The 27610-nt window shown below is 38.2% G+C and overlaps 1 protein-coding gene across 1 annotated transcript; it reads right to left on the bottom strand.

The window, feature by feature from the left end:
- Positions 1-548: 548 nt before the first annotated feature.
- On the bottom strand, positions 549-26628 carry LOC121416851 (cationic amino acid transporter 4-like). The gene is made up of 4 exons (XM_041610369.1): positions 26562-26628; positions 7036-8958; positions 6274-6382; positions 549-1335 (listed from the first exon to the last, which is right to left on the bottom strand). Exons 2-4 carry the CDS (start codon positions 8671-8673, stop codon positions 1184-1186), a joined length of 1899 nt encoding a protein of 632 aa, XP_041466303.1. The 5' UTR covers positions 8674-8958; positions 26562-26628; the 3' UTR covers positions 549-1183.
- Between the last annotated feature and the right edge of the window lie 982 nt (positions 26629-27610).

The following is a 27610-nucleotide window of genomic DNA, read 5'->3' as shown; positions in this document are numbered from 1 at the left end:
CGTAAAACCTGGAAAGCGGGTTGAAATCTCGCTTACACTTCGTAATTCTGAAGGTTCGTAATTCCGAAACACGTAAATTGCCTATACCTCGATGTTCGAAGCTTCGGAAATACGAATGTATGCGGAAATCTCAACCAATCGTAAAGTTTTCCTGTCGTTTGGGTACATCTCCTGTCTCACAAAGGTTGTCAGGGCGCACACCCGGGGGCGGGGGGAGGGGGCACTTACATTGGCGAGTGGATACCATGTGCGACCAAAAAACACGTAAAAAGGATGTCTTTTTCAACATGGGGCAGCGTGATGAGGGTATCAAATATACAAAAATAATGAAAAAGGGGTATCTATTTCGCTAAGAAAATTACGTATTTAGCATGTTTAGGGTCAAATTTGATGGGACTGTTAAGGGTAGGTTTTCACATGACAATACTTGTTAAGGGGTGCATTTTTAGAATATGGAAATTACTTGTTTAGGGTGCTTTTCGAGACCTCATGGTCGCGCGTGGTATCCGTTTGTAAATGGAAATGCCCCCCCCCCCACCCACCGGGCACACACCACTAACTATTTCCCCACTGACTCATGTGTTAAAAATGAGATTTGGAAGAAAAAAATCTCCAAAAAATAAGTCTTAATAATGACATCATCCACACCTTCATTTGGTAGTTCATCCAATATCCCTCAAACGCTGAATATATGAAACGGTGTTTTTCAGCATTTTATTTTGTGACACAGGGGCGCGATTTCATTTTTGTATTTTGTAAAACCTGACTAGTGAGGGACAGCTTCATAACAGAAACTAGTTTTTTTTTAGTCATCCTCAACCACTAGTCGGTGGTAATTTATTCCTCTTGTATATATTCTTGTTGTCTTTTGCCTGGAAATAAAATAAATAAATACATAAAAACCTAGACTACGTACAAACCTGGTTGCAGTCACAGTGCTCACAGGGTTTCTTGGGCAACTAATTAAGTTCCCATAAAATCCAGCATTGACAAATTACTGATCTCCCATGGCACTCAACAGATCCAGGAGTAATCCCTCTCTATACCCATATGAAAAGAAAATGTTCAGATATGCACCGTTGATTTCATATGAATATTTATTCCAACCATTACATTGTACGTCATTTTAGGTGCGGGTCTAAAGGGGATTCCCGAAATTGATGGATCCTATTAGTGGTGTCCGTCAGCGCTCGTCATTCTGCTCAGTACTACCATAGGTGGCGCTATTGTCTGCAGGAACATCATCAGTATAAGTCTCTCCCGAGGATTGATTTTGCTGCCGAGCCATCCCAACTTTGCTGTGACGGTAGCCGTAGGACGCGTAGATGGTCAATCCTGACATTGGTGATCATTGAATAAAATGATTAAGCAAACAGAGAGAGAGAGAGAAAGGATGAACCATGAAAATCAAGGAAATTAAAACAAGGAGCAATAAAAGACACGCACAAATCTATAAAAAAGAGAACATAATACAAAGAAGACAAGAAAACAAAATTAAAGAAAGGGTTGAGTAGATCGATGCTTGATAGGGAAGACCACAGTCTTGAGAAATCGCATTCATGTGCTCCTCCCACAACCCCCGCACGCTGGCACGCAGCTGTAGATTCTCGCATCGCACGCACGATTGATCATTTATAGACGATTATGTGCATTTATACCCACAGTATACGTCTAAAAAAACTATTGACTTTTGAAACAGCTGCCAACTAAACAATATGTCACCATGGGGGAAAGGGCTTACATATATTGAAAGCCAATACACTCAACTTTCAAACGACGCCCCAAAAGTTTGAAACCATGCATGCTTCAGATAGCACTGCCCATTTAAACAAAGGCTACGGGAAATAGGCTGGGCAGGAATTAGCTTTCCTTTTTCTGAGATGTGAGTCCATTGGATCTTCAAAGTTTAGGATGTTGAGATAAATTTATGGTTGCATCAACTAATCATAAGAGTTATTCAATTGAAATTTAGCGCATGGGTGAACAAGAATGGCAAATTAAAACAATGTGGCATTTTAACTTTATGCCGTGGATCCCAGCAGTGTGTCCATGGGAGTAAGGTATCAATGTAAATGGTACATGTTGCATGGTCGAGGGTGAGATAAGGTAAGAATAGGCCATTCTTCTTATTGTTCACACGTCTGTCATCATGTCTTGCATGTCTTGCACTGCTCCTAGCTTGGACCTTTCTTGTATCTTGATTCAGTGCACTCATCCCGTGTGAGAAGCTTCTTCTAAGTTCATTCAAGGAGGGATGGGGAACACTTTCATTTTCATGTATCCCCACAATAAAAAAAATCCAGGAGTAAGGTCGGGTGAACGTGGAAGCCATTCATCATCTCCTCGCAAAGAAACAACACAGTTGCCGAACAGTTGGGTGAGAGGCTCTGTCATTGCTCTTGAGCGATGACATGGAGCCCCGTCTTGTGCCGACCAGACTTATTGAAAGCGACCGTTCCGTCGACGACGGTACCTTTAGTCGAATCTGGTCGACGGCAGGAACAACTTCTTCGTTGATCATCTAGAGGTATGCATCACCATTGACATTGTCTTCAATGAAGACCGGTCCGATGATGTTTCCATTTCCCAGTCTTCGGTGAGTCCGGCCGAAACTGTCACCTTTGATCGGTTATCATGGCGATCGGTAGTGAAACCCATCTGGAGGGTGACCCTTCTCTCGATGTATGCTCTCAAGTTGTGAGTGTTCACTAGGACATTCAGCGCAAAGCTGGACCCATCTCCTACGATAAAAAACATGTAGGAAGCTGGCAGGCCTTTCAAGTAGCCACTGACAAGTAAGCGACGCTTGCGACCACCTTGAAGCAGATCATTGTGCTTGCTCATCCGATAGAGATGAAACGTTGAGTCCAGTCGGGTTACCCTGTTGAATGTTGCGAGTGGAATACCTAATCCATTACGGTGACTGCTTCTTGTTCCTATTCCCAAGATTCAGTGAAGGACTTGTCGAACAGCCGTGATGTTATCTTCTGATCTGCCAGTTTGTCTTCCAGATCTTGTTCGATTTTGATTGTGAGAGAAAAAGAGGTGGAGAGTGCGGGAGAGGGGGGGGGGGGGGGGGGTGGTTGTACGTGTGAACAAGAAGAAGAAGAATGTCCTTTCAATTCGTACCTTATCTCACCCTCGACCTCGGGACCTCGGTACCATTCACATTGATATCATTACTCCCATGGACACACTGCTCGGATCCACGGCATAAAGTCAGAATGCTACATTTAATGTGCAATTCTTGTTCACTCATGCACTAAATTTCAATTGAATAACTCATATGATTTGTTATTACTAAGGAGATGCAGCCATACATTTATCTTAAACTTTGCAAGATCCAATGGAATCACCTCTCAGAACTTAACCCTAGTCTACAACTGTAAACCCACCATCTGCAGTGTGTGTATCACAGCTGATTCAAGGAGTCTGCATAGCAGAGTAGTTCTACTGGCTCGCTTTGCTCGCCCTTTCAGGCTGGTTCGCAAACCAGCTGCAGATCCCACTTCAATCGAGCCATTCAGAGTCTGCATAGCAGACAAACTTAACCCCCCTCAAAAAAAAGCCTATTTTTCATACTCTTTGTTTTGCTTTTCCAACTTTTGGCGTCATTTGAAAGTTTAGGTTATTGACTTTCCATATTATACAAGTCTTTTTTCCAAGGATGACATATTTTTTAATTTGGCAGTCGTTTAAAAAATATTATCAAATCATTATGATGTTGTGTACTAATATTCTTTAAATGTTCTATTAATTGTTATTATTAGAAACCCCTGATACAGACAGTCTACGTACTTGTAGCTTGGTCTGGGAGGGAGACTCTCGGGTCACATTTATCAAGTTAACTTTCCCCAATAAATAAAACCAAACCAACCAAACCGAAATGTTTATATATATAATGCCTGTAACAGCGAACCAGGAGTAAAATGATATCTGGGGAAAAATAGTTTACTGACAAAATATTCATTTTGTTTATGTTCAAAATTGCTGCTACAGACCTTATGAATAACAAAATGGGGACAATAAATTTTACGAGGGCGAGCACTAAAATGCATGTTTGTGATCTATGAGTGGCGTACTGTCTGAAATCATAAATGTTAACGTCATGTATGGTAAATGTGGCAAATGCATTATTTTGATTACTATCCAAAGGGCTGCCATACGTCCCCAACGGATATGAACAATTGGAGCGAGGACAAGTAACTTATGTTTATGAGTGAAATATTGCCTAAAATCACGATTCCGAATGAAATAATGCATTTATTCTGCCATGTAGGCGATAAATACAATATTTATCCGTAGTTTGTAATAGGCCCTAACTGTTTCATGTACTCTGTGAATAAGGGAAATGAAAATTGATAGGGCCTATGGTATAAATGCTGTTTATTTTTTTCCCCGTTCAGTAATACAGGTTGGGGAAACATATTTTGCCCACAAATTACCAAAAACGAAGTGGTATCTGCACCATGTTTTCTTCAGCATCAATTAATTCGGCCATGCGTGACACAAATGGCAAAAATAGGGTATCAACGGAAAGCTGATTTGTCGTTCATATCCATGCAGAATAATTTCACAAAATTGAATACAATCCGAATATCAGCCCTCTAGATTTTGATTACCCTTTTTTCTGAATGAAACGCACTTCATTTTAATTTGAAAAGTGCGTTTCAGAAAAGAAAGGTAATTATATTTCAAAATAAAACATTTCATCCGTATGGCAAAAAAAATGTATCTCGTTAGAAATCATGTTACCATACTATGTATTTCACTCTTCTATGATTATAGCCATTTTGTAGCCAATCAAAGTCATATTTTGGCAAAATTATTCACCCAATCAACTGGTTCATAGTATAGTTAGGGACGTACAGTATGGCAGCCATTCGAAATATCAAAATACGGAAGTTATGACGTATATGGTATAGGCAAGGATATATTTCCTTAGCAATCATATTCGCTGACAGTGCTTCATACATAGATCACAAGTACATTCCCTTTAGTGCCAACTCTTTTACAATTATTTTTTGCCCAATCAAAGTGTTCATAATAGAGTATACAAGGGATTATTGCAGCCATTTTTGAATAACAATGAAATGAGTAAACAGAATCGCGTTTTTATACAATTTTTTTTCGCTCCTAGCTGTGTCACAATTACAGGTATTTTATAGTCAATGACCATGCAATTTTGTGATTTAGATGGGTAATTTGCATATTAGTTTTGGTGTCCATACTTGATCTTGCCAGTAAGCGCGTGTTCAGTCAAGGTTACTTGAGTGGCGTCATTTAGATTTGGAATCAGCACTCTTGAATTGACAATAAACAATAATAAAAAATATTGTCCAAGAATACAAATCGGAAATGAGGCGAGCAATAACCGCTGCGTACTTATCTCTTTTGATCTAGCCATTGTCATCACAATTACTTATCCGCCCCTATTCACAATAGTGAACCCCTTTTCGTTTTCGGATGAACGAACATCGACAGATCGATGTATGCAATTTACGCATTTCGGATTCACGAACCTTCGGAATACTGTAGTCTACAGTTTACAATCTTAGGAATGTAGACCGGTGCAACGCAAGTTAACTAATAATGAATCGATTATTAAAGTCACAAAAATTCCATTTTCTTTCGTTTAGTACAAACATGACAAAGATGCTTGATTTTACCGAATCATAAATAGCAGGATACGATAGGAGATTAAACTGCTTCATAAATTTGCGAAACTGAAATGAATGCAGGGAAATTTGTTAAAAGGGTGAAACTTTCGGACTTGCATATTTTATTGCACACATACAGTGCGATCCTTGTGTGGTTGCATTTTTGTGGGTGACGTCATGATTAGTCTAACTAACAAGCGCTTGCAATTCTAAAATGTTGTGTATAAGTGCGTACAAACTCGTGTCACGTATGTGCAAAACTGTGACTTCTCGTGGTTTACCGACGTAAAAATTGAAAACCTCACACCTCATAGATTAGAGTGACTTTTTTTAACGAAAGTCCTCAAAACGAGACGTGATAAGGTGATGTGAACGTGAGTAAGCCAGTTTAACCCCTCTCTCTTTTTATATAAGGACACCCAAGGGTAATGGGCTAAACACCGACCCCCTGCCTTAGATCCGTAACTGGGCGTTATAGAAGTAGATGAGGAATGAATACAGCACTTACATTTTCTTGTTGGGGGAAAAACAGTGTCTACCAAACCACTTTGTTTAAAAGTAGCGGAGGATACATGTACTACGATAACGTCATGAAGTGGAAATGGAAACTTACCAGCTATCAGCCAGACCAGATACCGAAGCCAAGTGACCTTCCTGAGTTTGAGCATGAGTACAATATTGCATACAATACTGAGCCACGGCAACACAGGGACCAGAGGAACCTGCAAAAAAAGTGTTAAGTGACAAGTTGGAATCCATCAAAATAACATACCTTATGCATATGACATCATAATCTTATTCCACCCTCCCTTAGAGGCTATAGAAACACGCGTACACGAAGTTGTCAGAGATGCGCCAGCTGCAGATCACTAAAGCGTGCCAGGCAATGGCTTCAGCCTCTAAGATGGCGGCGCTATGACGTCATTGCAAAAGGATTATAGACACATGTGATGTAGACTAGTCTTGATACTCCGATACATGATGGTTTTCGAAAATATATTGAAACATTTTCCTTTTACTTGCTACTACTTTTTGTTCCTTGCAGGAAAATGGAAATGTTTGTAGAGGAAATCTATTAACCCTAATATTTTTACCCGGTTGAATATTTGTGTTATAAAATGTTGTTCGGTTTTTCTTAGAAAAATCCTATTAATATCAAATCCATTAATGGCCCTGTTATTATTTTAATAGACGAAGGAAAAATGCAACGCTGAAATAGTGAGGTGTGACTTCTAAACATGCACAAAAAATACACTATAAGGTAATTTTCACATCTTTTTACATGGTTGGGGAGAATATTTGGCACAAGCCCCCATTCACCCCCTCCCTCGGTTGCGTGACCCCTGTGAAATCAAGGTGGGATGGGATTTCTTACCCTGTAGTACTGTTTTGTATCTTCGTTCTGATAGTGAAGCGTGATGATGAGGAAAGTCCCGAGTGCACAGACACCAAAAAGGAGGAGTAAAAGAACCGCCCACCATTCACCTTTTGCAATCTCCTGGGAAGCATGTTCTATCACGGCAATGCTACCAAACAGAAATAGAATCGAGGAGAGTAGACTGATCTTAACAGCTACCCCTGGCTCGAATCGTAGGAGCTCGCGTAGTAGAGGGGTTGAATGAAACTGATGCTTCAGAGTTCCAGGAGTGGGTGTGGATGTGGTGTCCAAGAGAGCGGTGCTATCATTCACTGGTCCGCTGTTGTTATTGGTTAGAGCTAATTGTCCTAGGGATGGCATTTCCACCCCATCCATGGCGCCTGCTCTCAGGTCTTCTGGTCCGTATCGGAGAAAGATGAGTGCACCTGCTACAAAGGCATAACCTACTAACACTCCAATTGAAATAAACTCCACTAGTTCTACGAGAGGAACGAAAGTTGCAGGAATGCTGGCAAGAAACATTGCAAGAAGAGTGGCATACACGGGGACATGTGTGTGACTGTTGACAATGCTTAGACAACTGAAGAGCAGCCCGTCCGAAGAAATGGCGTATAAAGTTCTGGGAATGCAGTAAAGATTCATGGATAGGGCTGAAAACATGGCGCAAATTGCACCTACACCTACAAGCCACCTCGCCCACTCTATCCCACGGGCCTGAAAGGCGCTGGCGAATGCCGATTGTTCGTCCAGTTCTGTATAGGGCACTAAGAGGGTTAGGACAGCTGATGCAAGAATGTAGCAGATGCCAGTGACCACGATAGCTAAGAGTGTAGCCATTGGAATACTTTTCCTTGGATTCAACGCCTCTTCGTTGGCCATTGCTATGGCATCAAACCCGACAAAGGAAAAAAAGAGCGTGGCTGCGCCTGCTATAATGCTGGAAGATCCATTTGGAACAAAACCACCATAGTCCTCCCAGTTACTGATATCTGCTTGAGTGAAACCCATTACAACTATCACGGCAATGACGCCAATATTGATAGCCATGCAAACTGCTGTAACCCATGAAGATATCTTCGCTCCAGTTATAATTATGATAGCCACTAGAACAACCGCAACGCAAGCGAATATATTAGGATAAGGTGCAAGATAGGGAACTTCCCACGTTTGACCCTCCATTAAGACGTTTACGGTGAAGTTTCTGAAGACATACCCGGTCAAACTGTCCACGTATCCTGTGATGGAAGAGGCCACCGCCGCAGCGGTGATAACGTACTCAAGAATCAAGTCCCATCCTATAACAAAAGCCCACAGTTCTCCAAGGGAGAGGTAAGCGAAAGTGTACGCCGACCCTGTCCTCGGGATTCTGCAAGCAAACTCCACGTAGCAGAACGCGGAGAGCATGGCAGCAACCGAAGCAATTGCGTAGGATATTATGATGGCGGGTCCTGTGACCTCTTTCACCTCGACGCCGGTGAGGACGTAGAGACCGGAACCAAACATAGCACCCATGCCCATGATGCAGAGCTGAAAGGCGTTCAGGGACCGTTCCAAAGGCGTCTCAAAGAGCTCCCTGTCGCTGCCAAGCGGTTTCCTTTGACTGATCCTGGATAACAGGTCTCTGCAGAAAGGCATTTCGGATACAGGGCTGCACGCAAATGAGTTAGACTTACAAATACGTATCGTTGATGAGTCTTACGAATCTCAATGTATTGGCAACTTTCTAATTCGTAAGGCTAGCGGTATTTGCGAATCATCCAACGAAATGCTATCCAAAACAACTAATCTCCAACATTTCTTTCCTTTGAGTTCTTTCGACTGATCGCTGGCAGGATGAAGATTTGAGCTGGGAAATTAAGTGGAGCAAGTCACTATGCATGGTACGCCTTTATTCGTTGTCGAAGTCCTGTAATGGGCGCCCTGCAAGAAAAATAATTGGGTGAAATCACGTCAAAACAATGAAACGACTTTCATGGCTCGCTATTACAGGCCTCACAAAATCCCACGACAAAATTTCAGGAATATTTATTTTTCACAAACAAATACACACCTACATGTAGTTACTAATAATGCACGTAGCATTTCCATTTATTTGAAAGCAGGATAAAAGTGCAATGTAGATTAAATGCCTTGCTCACATGCGGCATAGGTGCCGCGGTCAGGGATCGAACCCCGGACTTTACATGTACTGCCAGGCGCCTTAGACCACTCAGCCACGGCACCTCCAACGCACATAGCGCCCTCTCTCCGAGGCTACAGGAAAACGCATGCAAACACACTCGTCAGATATGCGCCAGCTGCAGATCATCAACACACGCAAGACAATAGCGCTTACCCCTAAGTTGATTTCAATGCCTGGACCTAAGGCTATCACAAGCTATGTACATACGAATCCCAGCCATGGCGTAATTTCCTTCAGCAAGAAACTGATCCACAATGTGCTGCACTCAATCCAGGTGAGGTAAATGGGTACCGGTAGGAAGTAATTCCTTTAAAAGCTGTGTGCGCTATGAACGCCTAGCTTAGCCGGGTAATATAGGAGCGCCTGGAGCACCTAACAAAGTGGATATGTGCGCAATATAAATACCCTATATTATTATTTCATTAAATACGAGACCGTATAGACAGGAATCTTGGTTTGAGCGATTTGGCAATTTACAAAAGTGAGAAATGAGATATGATATAATATAACAAATAGGACCAGAATGAACTGGAGGCGCGGGTTCCATTTTTGTATTGTTCAAATATTGATCCTTCTTCCGAACTTTTCGCATTTACTTCTAGGAAACTCTCTACAACGCACCAATTCCTTTGAAAATGCAAGTCAAATCACAATGGAGAGCTGAGAGGCTTTTGTCGAAATTTAGTGACCCGGACAGCATCGGTGTCGCTTGACTCTGGACAAGGATACATTTGAAATTATTCATCCTGTAAAAATCTTCAGATGATGTTCCTTTCTAAATCACCAGCTGTCCACCGAAGCCTCTGAGGTCTTCATACACTAGAGGTTTTATTTGCATTTTCGAGGAAATTGAGGCGTTGTAGAGCGTTTTCCAATAGTAAATGCGAAAACTCCATATTGCCGTCAAAGGTAGACTTAACGTTTAGCTGCCATGTCAACAAAGTAACCAAAGTTTTTGGCAATTTTCTTACATTCCCAAATATATTTACCACTAAAGGACAGCTTTTGGATAAAAAAAAAGATGACCACGTAGCAGAAGAACGTCCTTTGTTGTTCTAGATGATCTATGAAATATATTGCTTTTTGCTTTTCGTATTATATCGGTAACACTATTTCTATTTCTTTCTGAATGATGTCCAGTTTCTGTCAGATTTCGAAAATTTAGCACAATTGAAAAAAAACACCCATTTAATTCCTTTCCCCTGTCTTGGCCAATATGTCACTGTTTATTCATGAAGTTTCATGGTCCCCATTCTGTGATGCCTTTGATCTATCTATAAGCCAGTTCTTAGTTCCTTTCTGCACATGATCAAAAGATTCTACGCATGATCAGAAGAAGGTCATTTGTACTAAAGGGACATGGTGCTTTAAAATCTAATGAGATAAGCACCAACTTTGATGTCTTGATTTTTCATATATTCTTTCGAATTGTCGTTTTCATTTACATCCACAAAAAACAACAATGCTTCCACGAACGACAGGTATTTCACACATTGTGCAACATGCTAAGATATGCATTTAAATTAGGAATGCAACAAATGCCTTCATTAAGTGTTCATTTGTGTGCTATTCTAGTCACCTGGTCTATTCAATTTTTTTCATCCTGCTATGTAAGGCAAGTTTACGTAATATCTTGCTTTGAAATCTGCCTATCATGATGAAAGAAATGAAAGGTCATTTGACCAAAATTGTCCATGAAGTATCTACGAACTGGTCTATTGCCATCTTACAAGGTGGCCAGCCCATCTCCAGGTCCAAGACACATATTAATTGTGTGTGTCGGAAATCGAGTATAAATACCATGGTAACAACATATGCCCCAAATTAGGTAAAAATCTTGCGGTTCGTACTTCTTCATCAGTTTCCAACCAATCCTCATGAAATTTGGCTCACATATTTGCCGAAGAACTTAAGAAACTCAGGACATATTTTTCCATGTGTTGAAAATAATGTTGCCGTGGTAACAACATAATACATGTAAAGAATCTGTTTAAACCGACTCTCATGATATTTAGCTAACACATTGGTCTTGGGATTATACCGGAAAAGACATATTTTTCAATGTGTTCGAAACTGTTGCCATGGTAATGGCGAACATCGGGGGTAATACCCACCTTCAGTGAATAATAATAATAATACCAACATGCTTGTATAGCGCATATCACTGCCAAATGCGTCCTCATGCGCTTAATTGGATATTATTACCCTGGCTTTAGCCTCGCAGCCTTTTACAGCGCGATGGCATTCCAAGAAGTAAATTCCTGCCAGGTACCCATTTACCTCACCTAGGTTGAGTGCAGCACAATGTGGATGAATTTCTTGCCGAAGGAAATTACGCCATGGCTGGGATTCGAACCCACGACCCTCTGTTTCAAAGTCCGAAGACTAATCCACTGGGCCACAACGCTCCACAGTGAAAGTTCTAATTGTTTTGTTTTTCATTGTTTAAATTACACAATTGATTGTCTATTTTACCTTAAGGTTCAACTTGATTGAATCACAAAATATTAGAAAGAATAGTAATTCCACATGTTCGGGGAGGAAGAAAACTCTCATTTATATGACAATTAGGAGTGCAAAATACAAAGGAAATAGTAAATGGATGATGTCATCCTACCCCCATTTGCATTCCGACCAGGATGTGAATATAACTGCTTGAAAATATTGAAAGAATATTTGAAATGCCATAAATTTCTTATTTTCACCCGATTTTGATGAACTTTTTAATGTTTTGCTTGTTTGATATTTTTGCTTTTTATTTCAATCAACTTTTTGTTAGGGTTGACTTGTCCTTCCACTCTTCTCGCCTTGTTCGACTACAACAGACTCCCGAGTTCGAGTCACATTCAGAAGTCACATTCTATTCACAAGACATACAGAGCACATTAAGTCTATTGTTCACACACCCACACACACAACAGTGATGTGAACCTGGCATTCTACTATGTACACACAAATCTATTCTTTACAATAAACCAATCAACTAGAGTAGTCCATGCGAATCCCTTCGTTAGGTTGCACCTTGAAATGAATGTGGCCCAGGAGTGGTTCTGTCTGTGGCGGGCAAAGATTTTAAACAGTTGTATTCAGAGATTCGTTTTTCTTATGCTGTAGCCCCCCCCCCAAAAAAAAAAATCAATAATGATATTCAGTGTGTCCAGTCATGCAAGCATTGGTATTACAAAGGGCAACATTTTCATTATTAAGTATCCTGAATGTGTCTTGTCTGTCTTACGTTGTCAACACATTCCAATCAGTGTGTTTGAGAAGGGTGTCTCCGAGTACACAAGGAACATCATAGGGCACATGAGCATTACAGACTCCCATTCACCTACGTGTTAAATCATAGCTCATCAAAAAATAAATCCCACGATAGATTTTGCTTTAATTTACTCGAATTAGTCACAATAAACATCACAACAAAACTACAAATGTTTACCAGGTACTTGTCCAGCTAAAAAAACGTTAAATGGCCTGAAATACTCTAAATGCGACCGCACACCTTACGACTGGTCTGCGACCCGATTTCAAAATAAAATGTAGTAGAATTTGATGCTAATATTGAGACTTGGAATATTTTACTGTGTAATGTTCTAAATCATCGTACGAATACCTATGATAAAATTTGTGACCATGCTATCATCCTTCTTAGAATGAAAGCGAATTTAATATCTAGTCGTAATGACGTCATAGCAGTCGTTAGATTGGCTACGATTGGAAAATAATTTGGACTTTACTCCAAAATAAGGGCTTGCAATCTTTTAAAATGGTTATAATATTATAATTTCAATTAATTTTAACCTCAAATAAAATGATATGTTCCATTCAAATCTTCAGAAAATCATGAGCAAATTTGCGATTTGTTCCAAAATCGGATCGTGAATAGTCGTAAGGTGTGCAGTGACCTTCTATATGCCCTATTCTGTGCCTTTGTCCTCTCAATTTAAAGGGATGGTCCGAGCTTAATAATTAGAGTAAAATTCAATGAGCAAAATGCCGAAAATTTCATCAAAGTCGGATAACAAAAAACAAAGTTATTGAATTTAAAGTTTAGCAATATTTTGTGAAAACAGTAATCATAATTAGGTGGGCTGATGACGTCATATCCCCACCCCTTCTTTTGTAGTTTATTATATGAAATTAGGTTTAGTCAAATTCTTTCTTCGAAGAACTAGAAAAATTGGATTGACAACTGATTTAGTGCATTGGATATGTATTGCTGCAACTTATTTCATTATAAGGGAGACATATCAATCACACATGTATGAAATAATGAAAAAAAATATGATTTTATGTAATAACATGAGAAAACGGAAAGGATAATTCTTAATTGTTTTCACAAAATACTGCTAAACTTTAACTTCATTATTTGTTATTCGATTTTGATGAAATTTTCGCCATTTTGCTCAGTGAATTCTATTCTGTATATCACGATATATATTTTTTCAGCCCGGATCATCCCTTTAAGCCCAGCGCACACTATGCGATCAGATGTGATGCGATTTTCATGATTTTTATTTATTTATTTATTTTTTTTAAATAAATCGCATTTTACTTGAAATTTGAAAGTTCCATGAAGTAACCATAACTAATTTCAAGTTTGGCAGTGACTGTACAAATTTGTCTGTTGCAGAACGAGTTAGATATTTTCGAACGAAACCAATGTTGCGCCATTGACAGCGGACAGACTTACAAATACAGGTGAAAAACGACACTAGAATTGCGGCATGCCAGAACATGTAGAAACAGGATTTGAATTACCAGAAATGAAAATAGAATCTATGTTAAACATACTTTATTGAGATTTTGAACCACCCCCCCCCCAAAAAAAAAAAAATTAGCTCACATTTACTGTAGCTTAATTTAAGAGAATTTGATTTCATCGAGGTGTCATTCAGGCATGATAGGAGAAATGCAATTATGCAATTTGGTCTGTTAGAAAAGAGAATATGAAACTAAACAGGGTAATGATGAAAAATACGGCGAAGACCGCCCTAGGTAAATTGAAAATGAGGTCGGTCCGCCTACAGAGCCCTGCGGTACTCCAAAACCTGATGACCGCAAGGAGGATGTAAAACCGTCAAGAGCGACGGACAGTAAGTATCACATCCAACGGGACATGGCTTACATTTTCGTGAAATAGACGTTCTGGCCTATAAATCTTTTTCTCTGTCGTCACAGGGGTACTCCGGTCTGAAAATATTTACATCTAAATAAATATAGTAAAATTCACAAAGCAAAATGCTGAAAATTTCATCAAAATCGGAAAATAGATAATGAAGTTATTGAATGTTAAATTTAAGCAATATTTTGGGAAAATAGTTAAATGCACATCATCGTGAATATTCTTTAGATGGGCTGATGATGTCACATCCCCACTTTCCCTTTTCATATTTAATTACATGAAATCATAATCGTTTCATATTTTTTCATACATGTATGAATAATGTATCTCCTTTATAATGAAATAGGTTAAGGCAATGAATATCCAATGCACTACATCAGTTCTTGGTAGAAAAAAATTGAATAAACCCAGTTTCATATAACAAAATAAAAATAACAAGAGAGGGCATGACATCATCAACTTGCTCATTGAATATTTATGAAGACATGCCAAAAACTGCTTTACCTGAATAAGGCAAATCTAAAAATGTCCTTAACTCTGTTATCCCTTATACAGCGTGCCTCAAAAAATACGTGAAAAAAGGGTATATTTTCAATAAAACTTGTGCCAAAAGTAAAGCGGAACGGAAAGATTGGGCAAGACAAGCGCAGAAGAGTTCATTAGATGGAATCAGTGAAATATAGTTTCTCTTTTCCTCATTACCGAGCTCCACGACTTGGTACGATTAATTATCCCCCTCTCCATTAGCTTTTAAGAAAAAGATGCATATTTTCGAAGAAATGCCATGTGTTATAACGATGAATGCAGGAGGAAGTCAAATGTATCGTATTTTTAACAATGAGTGAAGAACTCCCGCGGTTGTAGTTCCGAAAGCACGAGTTAATTTTACACCTCTCCCTCAACCCACACTTTCGGGAAAAGCTCCCCCGGTTTTGTCGAAAATATGTGGCCACCCTCGTTCCGCGAACGGGTGTCTGGAAAACGAAGACCGAAGACTGGGGACCCGCGCATTAATAATGTCAATGGGAGAACATGAGTAGGGGGCAAAGTCCAAAGTCCATTCCAACTCGCACATTTTTATTGTACATACTCTGTACACACTTCGGGCGTGAACTACAAACGGTTCCGAAATTACGGAACATTTCGTAAGTGCATTTCAGACCAAAAATTGTCCCAAAACGTGATTTTGTGTACAAAGTCAATGCAAATTGAGTTTTCTCATCTTATTCATAAAGATATTATTTTTACTTTGAACAGTTGAAATCAATTGATTTTAGCAAAATTATGCTTCATAAAGGCTGTGCAATAAATCTGGTGAAAAAACAAAGAGAAACAAAAGGTTGAAAACAAATATTGCATAAGAAATTCATAAAACAATAAAATACATTAAAAAATATTTCCAAAACGAAGTTTTTTTTCAATCGCAATTGTTAAGAATGCTACAAAGAATATTTTTACCAAAAATTAACATTATAGGAGCTTTATTTAGTGAATTAGAGCAAAAAGTATGATTGATGCATAAATAAGCATAATTAATTCAAGTAAAATAAAATCTCATTAATTTGGATTATCATTCATTGATAAGAATGTAACTATATAGTGATAACAAACATTACCAAATAACCTTTTACTATGAAAGACATCAAATAACTTAAACAATGATTGGTATTTTACATGATTAGGTTTAGGTTAATTCCTAATAATTATGGTTTCCAAATGGAGAAAGATTGGTTTTAAGGTGAGTTTTCTAACAAGCAACAAGTATCATTAGGCAATGATAATTATGGACCCCATAGACATCGTTTTTGAAAATATAAACCTTATCACGAGGTAGTTTGATTTGTGCAAGCTTTTACGTTTTAAAGCTTCTCTAGTATGAGTACCTCTTAAACACATTAATAATCTTACCATACGGCCTTTAACATTCGGTTGCAGAAAACATGCTACTTAGCAACTGTTACTTATCATGGACGGATAAACATGTTATACATGTTCCTGGGTTGTTGTGATTAATGTATTAATGTTTGAATAGAAAAGGATGTGGTGCACATGGCTCGAAAAATTATAATCATAAAAACACTTAGATATTGATTATTGAGGAAATATGTCACCTAGCATCCGTTGCTTTTGGTGCTCATTGGATCTACCTATAGAAAAAATCATCACATAAGGAATATATGGGCCAAAATTAATTTCTGAGCTCTTCTGAGTAAATTATAATGATAATAATAATAATATAGGTATATTTACCCAGGGAAGCCGCTTCAGTTCCGAAAACTGTTCTCCCAGCGGGCCCTGCTATTTTCATTACCCCGGCTTTAGCTGGGCTGCCTAGACATGCTAGATCTGAACTATGATAAACTATTGTTGATATCGGAAAATATCACTTAGAACCCGTTGCTATGAATAAATGGATCATAGCTGTTGTGATACAAAGAAATATATGCTTTAGATAAAAATTATGTAAATTATTGCTTGTAAAACTGTTCCTCAAGCCCTATAAAGCTCGGTTACTAAGGTAAATATGTTACTTAGTAACCGTTGCTATTTTAACTGTGGTGGTGATTTTTACCTGATTGCTTGTAAGCAAGCAACCAGAGCACCGACGCACAGTGGGCCGGGGCGAAACAAAAGTGCGCCAAAAGTCATTTTGGGCAATTTCAGATTTTTAATTTTTGTCATGCCCAGCTGAAAGACAATACTTTGAAGAATATTTAAGCAAAATATTTCATTCCGGAATTTGCATAAAGGTTGTTAATTTCCTACCTCAAATCGTAAAATGTGACATTTTGCGACATGTCGCGTATATGACATCCTAGTTGAAAAACAGGCCATTTTACAGGACGTTTTTCATGTAGAAATCTGAAATGGCTCCCACATAATCCTGATATATTCTTTTTTTGTGTGAAAGGGTTCAAAGTAGATAAAAGACACCTTTTAAGAGGTTTATAGGATGATTTTTCATCGAAATAGGCTGAAAAATCCATGTTTTTTCATTTACAATAGAATAGTTTACATTTCCGTGGATTTCCGTCTAAATTCTATAAACATCGTTTTCCCCGATGTCTAAGCTTTAAGTCGATACCAAATTTAACTGTCCGTTTTTGCCCGTTTTTATATTAGAGCCGGTCTAACTTGACACAAGACCCCCAAAACCTGTTCAAAAACGGTCATTTTTACACCGCGCAGTCATCGTAGCGCACCGCATGGGAGTACATTGCTGTTCGCTTTTGCACGGCGAGGACTATTCCCCTTCCATTCCATGAAAATGACATGAATTCCGGGCTTAATGTAAACACAATAATTGTTGCTAAAGCAAATAAGGGCTATACCTACAACTTTCCAGGGATAAAACTTACTTGTAGAATAATTTCAGCCCCAAACCCTCGTCATAGTAATACATTCGTGGTGTTATATACTCTGCGTTTTACACAATTCAACACAGCACGGTTAATAGTTTTCAGATTTTAAAATTTTTTGTTTATAAATGTAATTAATAATCATTTTGATGCAGTAAAAATTATTTTCGGCATCTCTTAAAACACTTTTTAGGCATAAACTAACATTCACTCTGGCCAACTTTTAAGTAGCACATAACACAAAGTTTATATATTACACAATTTACCTAGTGTAATTTGTCTTTCACAGATATTTCAAGTAACCAATCAAAATTTGGTATCAAGGTAACGTCATAGCGGCTTAAAATTATGTTCAGTCGATTCTACGCCCAAAATTACCCCTAATCAACATGTTAAAGTAAAAATCTAACACGGAATATAGTTTTGGCGCTCTTTCAACTCATTCTGGCCCACTGTGCGACGGCTTAAGGTCCTCTCCGAAGGACCTGGTACTGAGGATTAATGCCTTACAAAAGGGCACTAGCGCACCAAGTGGGAATCTAACCCGGGTCACCGGAATACGAATCCCCCGCTCTACCGACTTAGCTATTGCCCTATATTTGGGAAACTCACGTTGGCACCCCCTGCTAAAATGTTTAGGAAAACTTACTCTATCTTTGTGCCCATTTTCATGCTTGTACCATTTTCTGAACATTTTTTTCACCAATCACCCAGACTATACCAGACATGGTTGTCAAGATATGACTTAGTGTGTAACCTCTTTTCTTTACGAAGCATTAACATTGAGTCTTATTGTAAGAAAACAATATAATTCTTGACCTGATTCATATTGTTACAGAAAGCTTTTGGCGTGAAAACAAACAATCATTAACGAGTTAGATCTTTGGATTGCCGTGTTAATTATCAATGCAACGCTGGCTTGAAATTTGTATGGAAAAAATAACGATTGGCTCTTTAGGGTAATGAACAATTTAACTCTTTTCGAGTAAAGATCATTCAACGTTATAGCTGGAACGATTTCATTCACAACACTTTGGCGGGAAAAATAGATTATCAGACATGGTTGTCAAGATTAATGTGTAACCCTGATTTCTTTTCAAAGCATTAGCATTGAGTCTTATTGTAAGAAAGCACTATAATTCTTGACCTGATTCATTTTGTTACAACACAGACAGCAAGTTAGCGGGAAAACAAACAATCGTAAACGATTTAATAGATCTGTTGATTGCCGTGTTAATTATCAAAGCAAGACTTGCTTGAAGAGTAAAAGAGAAAAAAAAACAGTTTGGCTCTTTTGGATAATCAACAATTTAATTCTTTGCGATTAAAGATCGTTAAACTCTATAGCTGGAACGAATTCATTCACAACGATAGAGCAAAGAAACAATAAACAAAATACGAAACTTTGGGGAGGAAAACAAGCATTATAGTCTGGTCCAGATTTTAATAAATGTGCTCAGAAAAAGTGCTTTAGACATTTTGTGTTAATGCTGATTTATCAATTGTTTTAAAGTTATTCAGGGGTGCTAAATCCAAAAATGCTGTTTGCCAAACTTGATTCCGACGTTTTCATCCTCAAATCGGCAAAAAACAAAATGACGGCATTTTTAATGCAGTTTCCCATATTAAACGATTTTTATTGTTGATTATATTTCAAAACTTGGGATCTACGCGTTATTTTTGATACCCAGGGTTGAAAACATGATGTGCCTGATTGATTCGTCAGCCATCTTTAATTCCAAGATGGCTGCCATGATTCACAGCTGCTGATTTGATAAATAATATGACCAAATGTTTGATAATTCAGGGGCGATGCTGGCATATTCACATTGTGATATCTTTAATGTGTCCGCCATTTTTTGCTCGCCTGCATATAGAAGCAAGATATGGATATCGCTTTTCCGACGGCGGCGGCGAAGTCGACATCAAATCTTAACCGAGGTTAAGATTTTGAAATTTCATAAATTTTAGGGTTTTGTCTATTTCATGAAATTTAGGCATGTTAGGATAAGTCTATTGACATAGGTCATAGTTACAAAACGTTGTCACGGTTCCCTAAAAATTCAACATAGCGTCCACAACGGCAGTCGTTGTACCATCAACTCCAAAAATTAAGTAAATCCTCAAAGTCGAAATCATCAAAAAGCTTTTAAGGCAAATAATGAACCAGGACATTTTTACAAGATAGTGTGTCAGAGAATCCAAGATTACCTTCCAAAATGGCGTCTATAATGGACGTTGTAACTTTGAAATGGTCAAAATTCATATGATATCCGCTTGGTAGAAATAACATTGGGGTCTACCGAGAATAAAATAAAACATAAAAAATCATGATTCCAAAGGGAAAAATTACATTGGAAAAAATTCAAGGTTTATCAGTGGTGCAGTTTTGCCCCCCAAAATGATGATGGCTTAAAAAATAGTTGCTTTTCTTGAAAATCTGGCTGAACGGTTCATATACTATCTACCTACAATGTGAGAACATTTTTGTGTCTTTCTCATGATTTCAAGGGTCATATGATATAGGTGAAGACGGATTACAAGGACACAATGTGGTCCATTTTGTCAAAAAATGAAGAAAGCAATTTTTACGCAATCTTGGATTTTCAGGTACCCTGCAGTACTTATGTTTACTCTTTCCTTTTTCGCCCACCACCATTGAATACATGTATGCACCGAAAAAGTTGTCTAGGGTAGATAAAGTGCCGGTTATTTTAATTTTCAGTTGATGGCGGCCATCTTAGACGCCATCTTTACAAATAACCACTTTCCAGGATCCGGATTTTGGTGGATTTTTAGTATGTTATTTTTTAGATCAAATAGTACCAAAAAACGTTGACAAACATTTTTGTTACAAGTTGTGGGGGTCAAAATAGAGTAAAAATGGGTGTAGAATGGCGGCGATTTTGTTTTTGCCAATTTGAGGATTTTAACATCACAATCAAGGTTGGCAAACAGCAAATTTGGACTCAGTGCCCTCAAATTATGTTAAAACACTTCTCAATTCAGCATTAACACAATTTGCCAAAGGCAGTCTACTTTTCTCAAATCTGGACCTATTACATGCACGATTGTCAAGATAAATGCATACCCGTTTTCTATTGAAAACAACGTTGACGTCGTGTAAAATTACAATATCGATTAGTTCTTTGAGCACTTCAGTCTGTAATAAAACATTGAGTAAAATCGCTCGGTTGTAATTCAGGAACGATTTCAATCAAACCAAACGATATTACCAAGTCAATTAAGCATGCTCCAAAAAAAGAAAGATATTTCTCTGATCTGTAATGCGTGTCAAGCATGTTGGCTTATTAAATAAACTTTAACGACACAAAATTAATACATGGTTGTCAACATTTTTTTTCTTTCTAATCGTATTTCTAACGTTGATTTAAATACTTTCGAGAAAAATACCGATTTCCTCCCCGTTTTCGGGGGGGGGGGGGTACCAGACTGTCTGAGAAATACATCGTTAAAAATCTAACGTACAAACGATTTGATCCACAGAAAATGGCTGTATTATCTGTCACAATTTTTGAGAATAAGTATCTTCAGACCTAACCTGGACTGGCAAAGGCTTTGGGAAGCGTTATTTGTCTTCAGAATAAAGAACATTAACTAAAAAAAAAAAAACATTTGGCTACCAGATTATTCAAAGCATTTCGGTCTTCTTGAATAGTTACATATATTCCGTGCTTTATACCATTTGATCTACCATGTCTACAGATCTATTTTAAGTGTTGTCAACAACGAAAATACCCATGGATGATATTGCTATGTCAACGAAATGATTAACGCTTTGCATTTTACAGCAACTTTGGCATAAAAACTGCATGTAGATGTTTCGTTTCTTGTTTAGTTTTTGTTAATTATTCAATAATTCAAACTGTATTGATGGGTTCGGGGGGGGGGGGGGGAGAAAAAGCCCGTTTTACATATACATTTATTTTCCTGAATTATTTTCTCTTGTTTTATCAAATTTGTAATGGTTGAAACTGGTTTCAGACAGATTTGGGGATATTAGAAATGTGTTATTGGGGTAAAATGGTTACCGCTTCACATAAAAATTGATATTTAACTTTCTAGGGAGGGGAGATAAACTGTACAATAAACATAATAAGTACAATTTCATTGTACGTAAAACTTACGCATATAGGTGGACCTTGTGATGGGAGGTGTCTTTTGGTCGGTATTGCTGTGATAACTCTGTCTATGATAACTCCCGGTCTGATTTACGTTGCGGGCGACCAGTTGCTCCATGTAGTTTAATTGGGGTTTCCGTTTCTGCTTATCTTTCGTGTTTGTAGGAATAACTTGGCTCCTATAAGTCTTATTCCGAAACATTCTTCTCGCGCCGAAGATTATAGGCTCTGGATGCCAAGCGACCCCTCTCCTTTAGGTTGGGCGGGAGGTCTGAGCGAATGGCAACGCGGGAGAAGGCAGGGTTGTCGTCGTAAGTGGTGGCGGAAGCTGCGGCGGCGGATCCAAAAGGGGGCGTGGCTTGGGCGTCGGTCGGGGTGTCCGCGGGCGTCTGTATGTCGGTGTGATCCGATCTAGGTAGTCTTGGTTGGCGTTCGAAAGCGTTTAGGAGGCGATCACGGTCCGGCATCCTCACGGAGCGGATGGTGATGGGATCTGGCCATTGGAACGTTGCGGTTTCCACCGAACTGTTTTGGGCGGTTCCTCGATGGTATCCTACAGTGTCCTATGTGCATTTGAAATGAGAATCCTAGCTGCTTCTTCTTGGGATACCCTTAGAAAATGACATGATATGTCTTGAACGACGGCATAGATATTTTCAGGTTTGCTTTCTGGGACTCCGTAGCACAGTAAATTCCGTTTTCTATCATCTGTGGTAAATTCAGTTTAGTTTCCATGTCTTCCTTGTTTTTGTCGATCTCACTTTTGAGTATTGGAAGGGCATCATTTTCAATGTTAGTTATTTTGTCATGAGCACGAAATACACTTGCTTTAAGCTCGGAGACGGACTCCTTGGTGGGAGAAAGGTCACGTTTGATGGCATTAATTTCGTCAATCACACAATCAAGTTTACAGTTCACTTTGTTTACTTCCATAGCCAATCCAGTGAACATAGTTTTTAGCTCCCCAACGGCTTCGATGACTGTCGATCGGTCAGCATTCGGCGGGTCATTCGTCACGTGATCGTTATTTCGCAGTTCTAGGGTAAAAAATGTTCTCTTCATCAATTTCTTTACAATACATATATATATATAGACCTATATACAGTGCGTCCCACAAAAAACGAAACCGAGATTTATCATATCTTTCTCACAAATACAATAGACATATGACCTACATGTACCATTGTGAAGTTTAGAATCTCCTTTTTCATCTGAAATTACTTAGATTATTTCTTATTCACGCATGATTGAGCAAAAACAATTTGAAAAGGGCATACCAAAAAGTAAGTTGCCGGGCTGCATCTGGGTTTCAAAAAGAAAACCACATTTTCAAAAAGTTTAATATGTGGTCTTTAATTTCATACATCAATTACAGAAAAGGTCAAAAAATAAGAAAGTTCTGAATATTTGAAACGATAAATTCATAAAATGAAGGGGTTTTACAGGCGAGCGTTCAAAATCATTCGACACTCCGTTTTGTTGACGATCAGCTACGCATTAAGTCTTTTGTTATCGTGTAATAATTTCTGTGGGAAACCGGTGAAAACACGTTTATTTAATGAAATTATGGAAATGCAAGCATTGTTTTGAGGGATCATATATATATATATATATATATACATATATATATTTATATATGATAATCATAATGTTCAGTTTTCACTTGTTCCTCTAGTACAGTTATTTTCTTACAATGCATATCCATTTGTATTGTTATCATTTTATATCGGGGTTATCATTTCCGACCTTTTATAACTGAGCTATGTTGACATGAAATAAACCAAGCTTGAATATGAACTTGAACGAAATGTTTGAATAAATGAAATGTAACCCCCTCCAATGTCATAGACGATTGACTATGTCAACGTTATCTTTATTCAAACATGGTAGAGGTACTACCAGCAACGTTTTAGGTGAATCAAAACGAGCGTTGCTAATGATATGCGCATATATTTTTTACCACTTTAGTAAAAATAGTATTAGTGGTAATAAAATTGATAGTAATAGCAGAAGCATAATTGTAAGAGCAGTTGTAGTAATTACATATATATATAAAGAAATAATAATAATAATATAATGATGATGATTAATAATAACAAAAATGAAATGGTGTTGTAGGTTTTTGCGGTACAACATTTATCTTTCTTGGGCAAGTGTTGGTCCTGAAAAGGACCACCCAATCTCGACGTTTCGGCAAGTGTGTTCTTGTCATAACGAAATTATAGAATATAGTAATAATGATAATAGTAATGATGGTATTGATAATACTATTGATGCGCAACGTTTGTATAGCACTTGATATAATTTTTTAAGCGCTATCTACTACACTGTAGAAAATAAAGTGCCAATTTAGCACTTAAAGTGCTTGTATAGTGACTGCACTCCGAGTGCTGATTTTCTAGTTTAAATTTGAACTTTAAAATCAACACTCGTAGTGCAGTCACTATGCAAGCACTGTAAGTGCTGAATTAGCACTTCTTTTTTGTACAGTGTGTTATGCCGCCATCTTTAGCACGGCTACCCTGATCAGTCGCCTGAGCTTTCAAGGAATTCCTACCTACTTACACCTAGGTGGGGAATGGTAAATGCAGATAAACGTCTTGTTACAGGACGCGAGCTCCATAGTGGGGCTCGAAAATAAGGTCCTGAATTTTTGATTTTATAGACGACTCGAAATGAAAATTAATCTAGATGATGGGAAAACAACATAATATAACATTATATAAAACTACCAAGCATATCATTGGGAAGGACTAGGGTCGCAAAGAACCAGAAACTTTCTAGAAATTTATATACAACAACTTCCGGGAATTTTCATCACCGGAAATGTCGGAAATTTTCAGGATTTTTTTTCCTCAATTTTTAAAAAGAACTGAAAATTTGTGCTTTTATATACAAAATCAACGCGAACATTCTTGTATACTATAATTTCTACACATACACAGTAATTATTCTTGATTTGAATCGCTCAGGGTACAGCAGAGCAGTGCACGACTAATCAATAAGTAACGGCAGTATGCAGTTTATACATTAGTTATGCCGTGTATGTTCAATGAAAGGCCCATCCTTTAGAGGAAACTATGCAAGAGGATGCTTACCAAATGAACATAAAAAAGAAAAATCATCGAAATGCAATATATCTGGCCACATTCACCATGTTCACATAATTGTATTCCCCGAACAGAGTTTAGAGGATACTATGGATTTGGTCTCTTCGCGCCGCCGTTGCCGAGATTTCCTTGTGACCGCTCTATCATCTGAATTTCTTCTTCGATCATCTTCAAATTTGGCATGAAGGTCGAGTATGCTATAGCAAAGCCACCTATCGATTTTGATGAGGGCGGAGATATCATTGACATGGTAACAATAGTTTTTGTTGAATAGCGGAGATGTCTTGTGAGCGCTCTACCAGCTGTATTTCTTCTCCGATCATCTACAAATGTGGCATAAAGGTCTATTATAGTAAAGCAAAGCCACCTATTAACTTTGGTGTGGTCGAAGACTTCGTAGGCATGGTAACATTTTTTGGAGGAAATAGCAAAGAATTCCTTGTGAGTGCTGTACTGGCTGCATTTCTTCTCCAATTATCTTCAAATTTGTCATGAAGGTCCATTATGGTAAAGCAAGGCCGCCTGGAGTGAGTGGAGACATGGTTGCCATGGTGACAATATATTTGTGGAAAATTTGGTAAAACCTGTAACGTCTGCTTTTTTTCCAGTTTGTCATAACAGTTAGCATACAGAAACTTAAGAAGGTGAAGCGAAGATGCCTATTATTTTTTGTGGGGGTCTTAGGGTTGGGTTTACAAACTATATCCAGATTACTCTATAATTGTATTCCCCAACAGGTAATACTGGACAATACTTTAGGTTCTGCAGAGTCACGCTGCTGCGTCATATATAGTCATCAAATTTGGTACCCACAGGCAAAATGTTGTATTAATTTGTCAAATTTTTGTGTGAGCTCTATATTTTGCAATGACGGATGACGCGGTGGGTTCGGAGGATACATGTGCTCGGCCGCGCGACCCGCCGAGCGTCTCTAGTTATAGCAGTATTGTACACGTGATATCAAACAGGTTGATAACGCGAATGGGAATGAATGGTAAGGGACGTCGTGGTCTGTTGGCTATGACACTCGTCTTTCAATGTGAGTAACGTGGGTTCGATTCCTCACCGTGGCGTGCTTACTTTCACCAAGAAAGTTACCCTCAATGTGTTGCACTCAACCCAGGTGAGGTGAAAGGGAACCCGGTTGGAAGGGATTCCTTGAACGGTTAATCGCCTGTAGGTAGCTGAGCTAAAGCCGGGTAGTAATAATAGCACGCAGCAAAAACTGGGGATTGTACATAGCCGGGACCGCACCAGTTATTTTACTCTGGCGTTAAATCGACAGTGTAAGTTTAACACCTAAAGTTTCGGTTGCTACATTTACACTATCTGGTGTTATGTAATTTTAACACCTCAGGGTATGGTCTTCAAGAGACAATAAAAGGTGTCAGTTTCAACAACAGTGGAGGGCCCTGCTGAGAGAATAGTTTTGGAACTGAATTGGCTTTTATACCCTTGTTATCATTATCTCAAGTATTATCATTATAAACAAATGCATGTTGTAACACAATGATTCATAATACAATACACCATAACTTCAAATGTAACATAGTATAAAATAGTTGCGAGCAAGTTTTGCTAATGAGAATCTTTTAATCAGCTTACCTCTACAGTTAGCGGTGCCTCGCCATGACATACGTGGAATAAAATTCGTGAATAGAGGCAAAAGCTTAATTGCTGTTACGACTGAGAGAGTGAATACACATTCATTGCGCCTTCTGCGAGATTACGTGGGCAAAGCAAAATAGATAAACACGGACAATAGGAAAGATGAATAGTTCTGATTTTTATAGCGAGGGAGACAAAAACCAAACTTTCCGAAAATTTGACACGGGCCTCGTTCAGACGTGAGTTCCTGTTCTGTGGTAAATATTCGAACGATCTTCTCACGACCAAGAAGTGAATGGAATGAATGAATGAATGAATTTATTATCCAATGCAATGATAATAGCAATTTTACAAGTTTACAGACAATAATTTATGAATACATAGAGAAGCAAGGATAATAGGAACCAGAAAATAGCATGGATGCTAGTCAAGTCTGGCCCCTTCTAGTCTAGATAGATAGAAACATGTTTTTAAGAATGAAAATCGTGAGTCTACTAATACACGCTAGCAATGACTACATAACAATTTAACAAAATTAGTTAACAGTATTTACATATGAAAGATATCTAGATGATAAAAAATATAGATGGTATCAAAATTCATTTTTCCAACAGATGTTCGACAATAGCTTTACGAAAACTTGATCTTGATGGTTTCTTTCTAATTTTGGTTGGTAGCTCATTCCAAGAAGTTGTGCCTACATAAGATAAACACTCCTTTCCCAAGCTTGTCCTAACCTTTGGTACATACAGGTTATCGTCTTCCTTTTGCCTTGTATTATATCTATGTTCAATCAGTGAACAATATTGCAGCAGTGAATGTGGTAAATTTGTATTAATTAGATCGTACATGAAACTACAGATAGATAATCTATACAGTTGGTAAATGTCAAGTATCTTAAGAACCCTGAATAATGGTGCTGATCTTGTCATATATGTACTGAATGTTATCGCACGCACTGCCATTTTTTGAATTAATAATATAGAATCTAGATAACCTTTTCTAGCTCCACCCCCAGACTTCAATACCATATGTGATGTGGGGCT

The sequence above is a fragment of the Lytechinus variegatus genome, chromosome 6, assembly GCF_018143015.1.
Source record: "Lytechinus variegatus isolate NC3 chromosome 6, Lvar_3.0, whole genome shotgun sequence".
In the NCBI taxonomy this organism is placed as follows: Eukaryota; Metazoa; Echinodermata; class Echinoidea; order Temnopleuroida; family Toxopneustidae; genus Lytechinus; species Lytechinus variegatus.
The sequence above is the reverse complement of the archived record's forward strand: the minus strand, read 5'-3'. Positions and strand labels throughout refer to the sequence as shown.

Bases quoted from the DNA above. Each gene is read 5' to 3' on its own strand.
- LOC121416851 (XM_041610369.1), bottom strand. From the start codon at position 8,673: ATGCCTTTCTGCAGAGACCTGTTATCCAGGATCAGTCAAAGGAAACCG. The intron at 6,383-7,035 runs GTAAGAAATCCC...CTTTTTTTGCAG, and splicing joins ATACAAAACAGTACTACAGG to GTTCCTCTGGTCCCTGTGTT. The intron at 1,336-6,273 runs GTAAGTTTCCAT...CACCAATGTCAG, and splicing joins TCTGGTCTGGCTGATAGCTG to GATTGACCATCTACGCGTCC.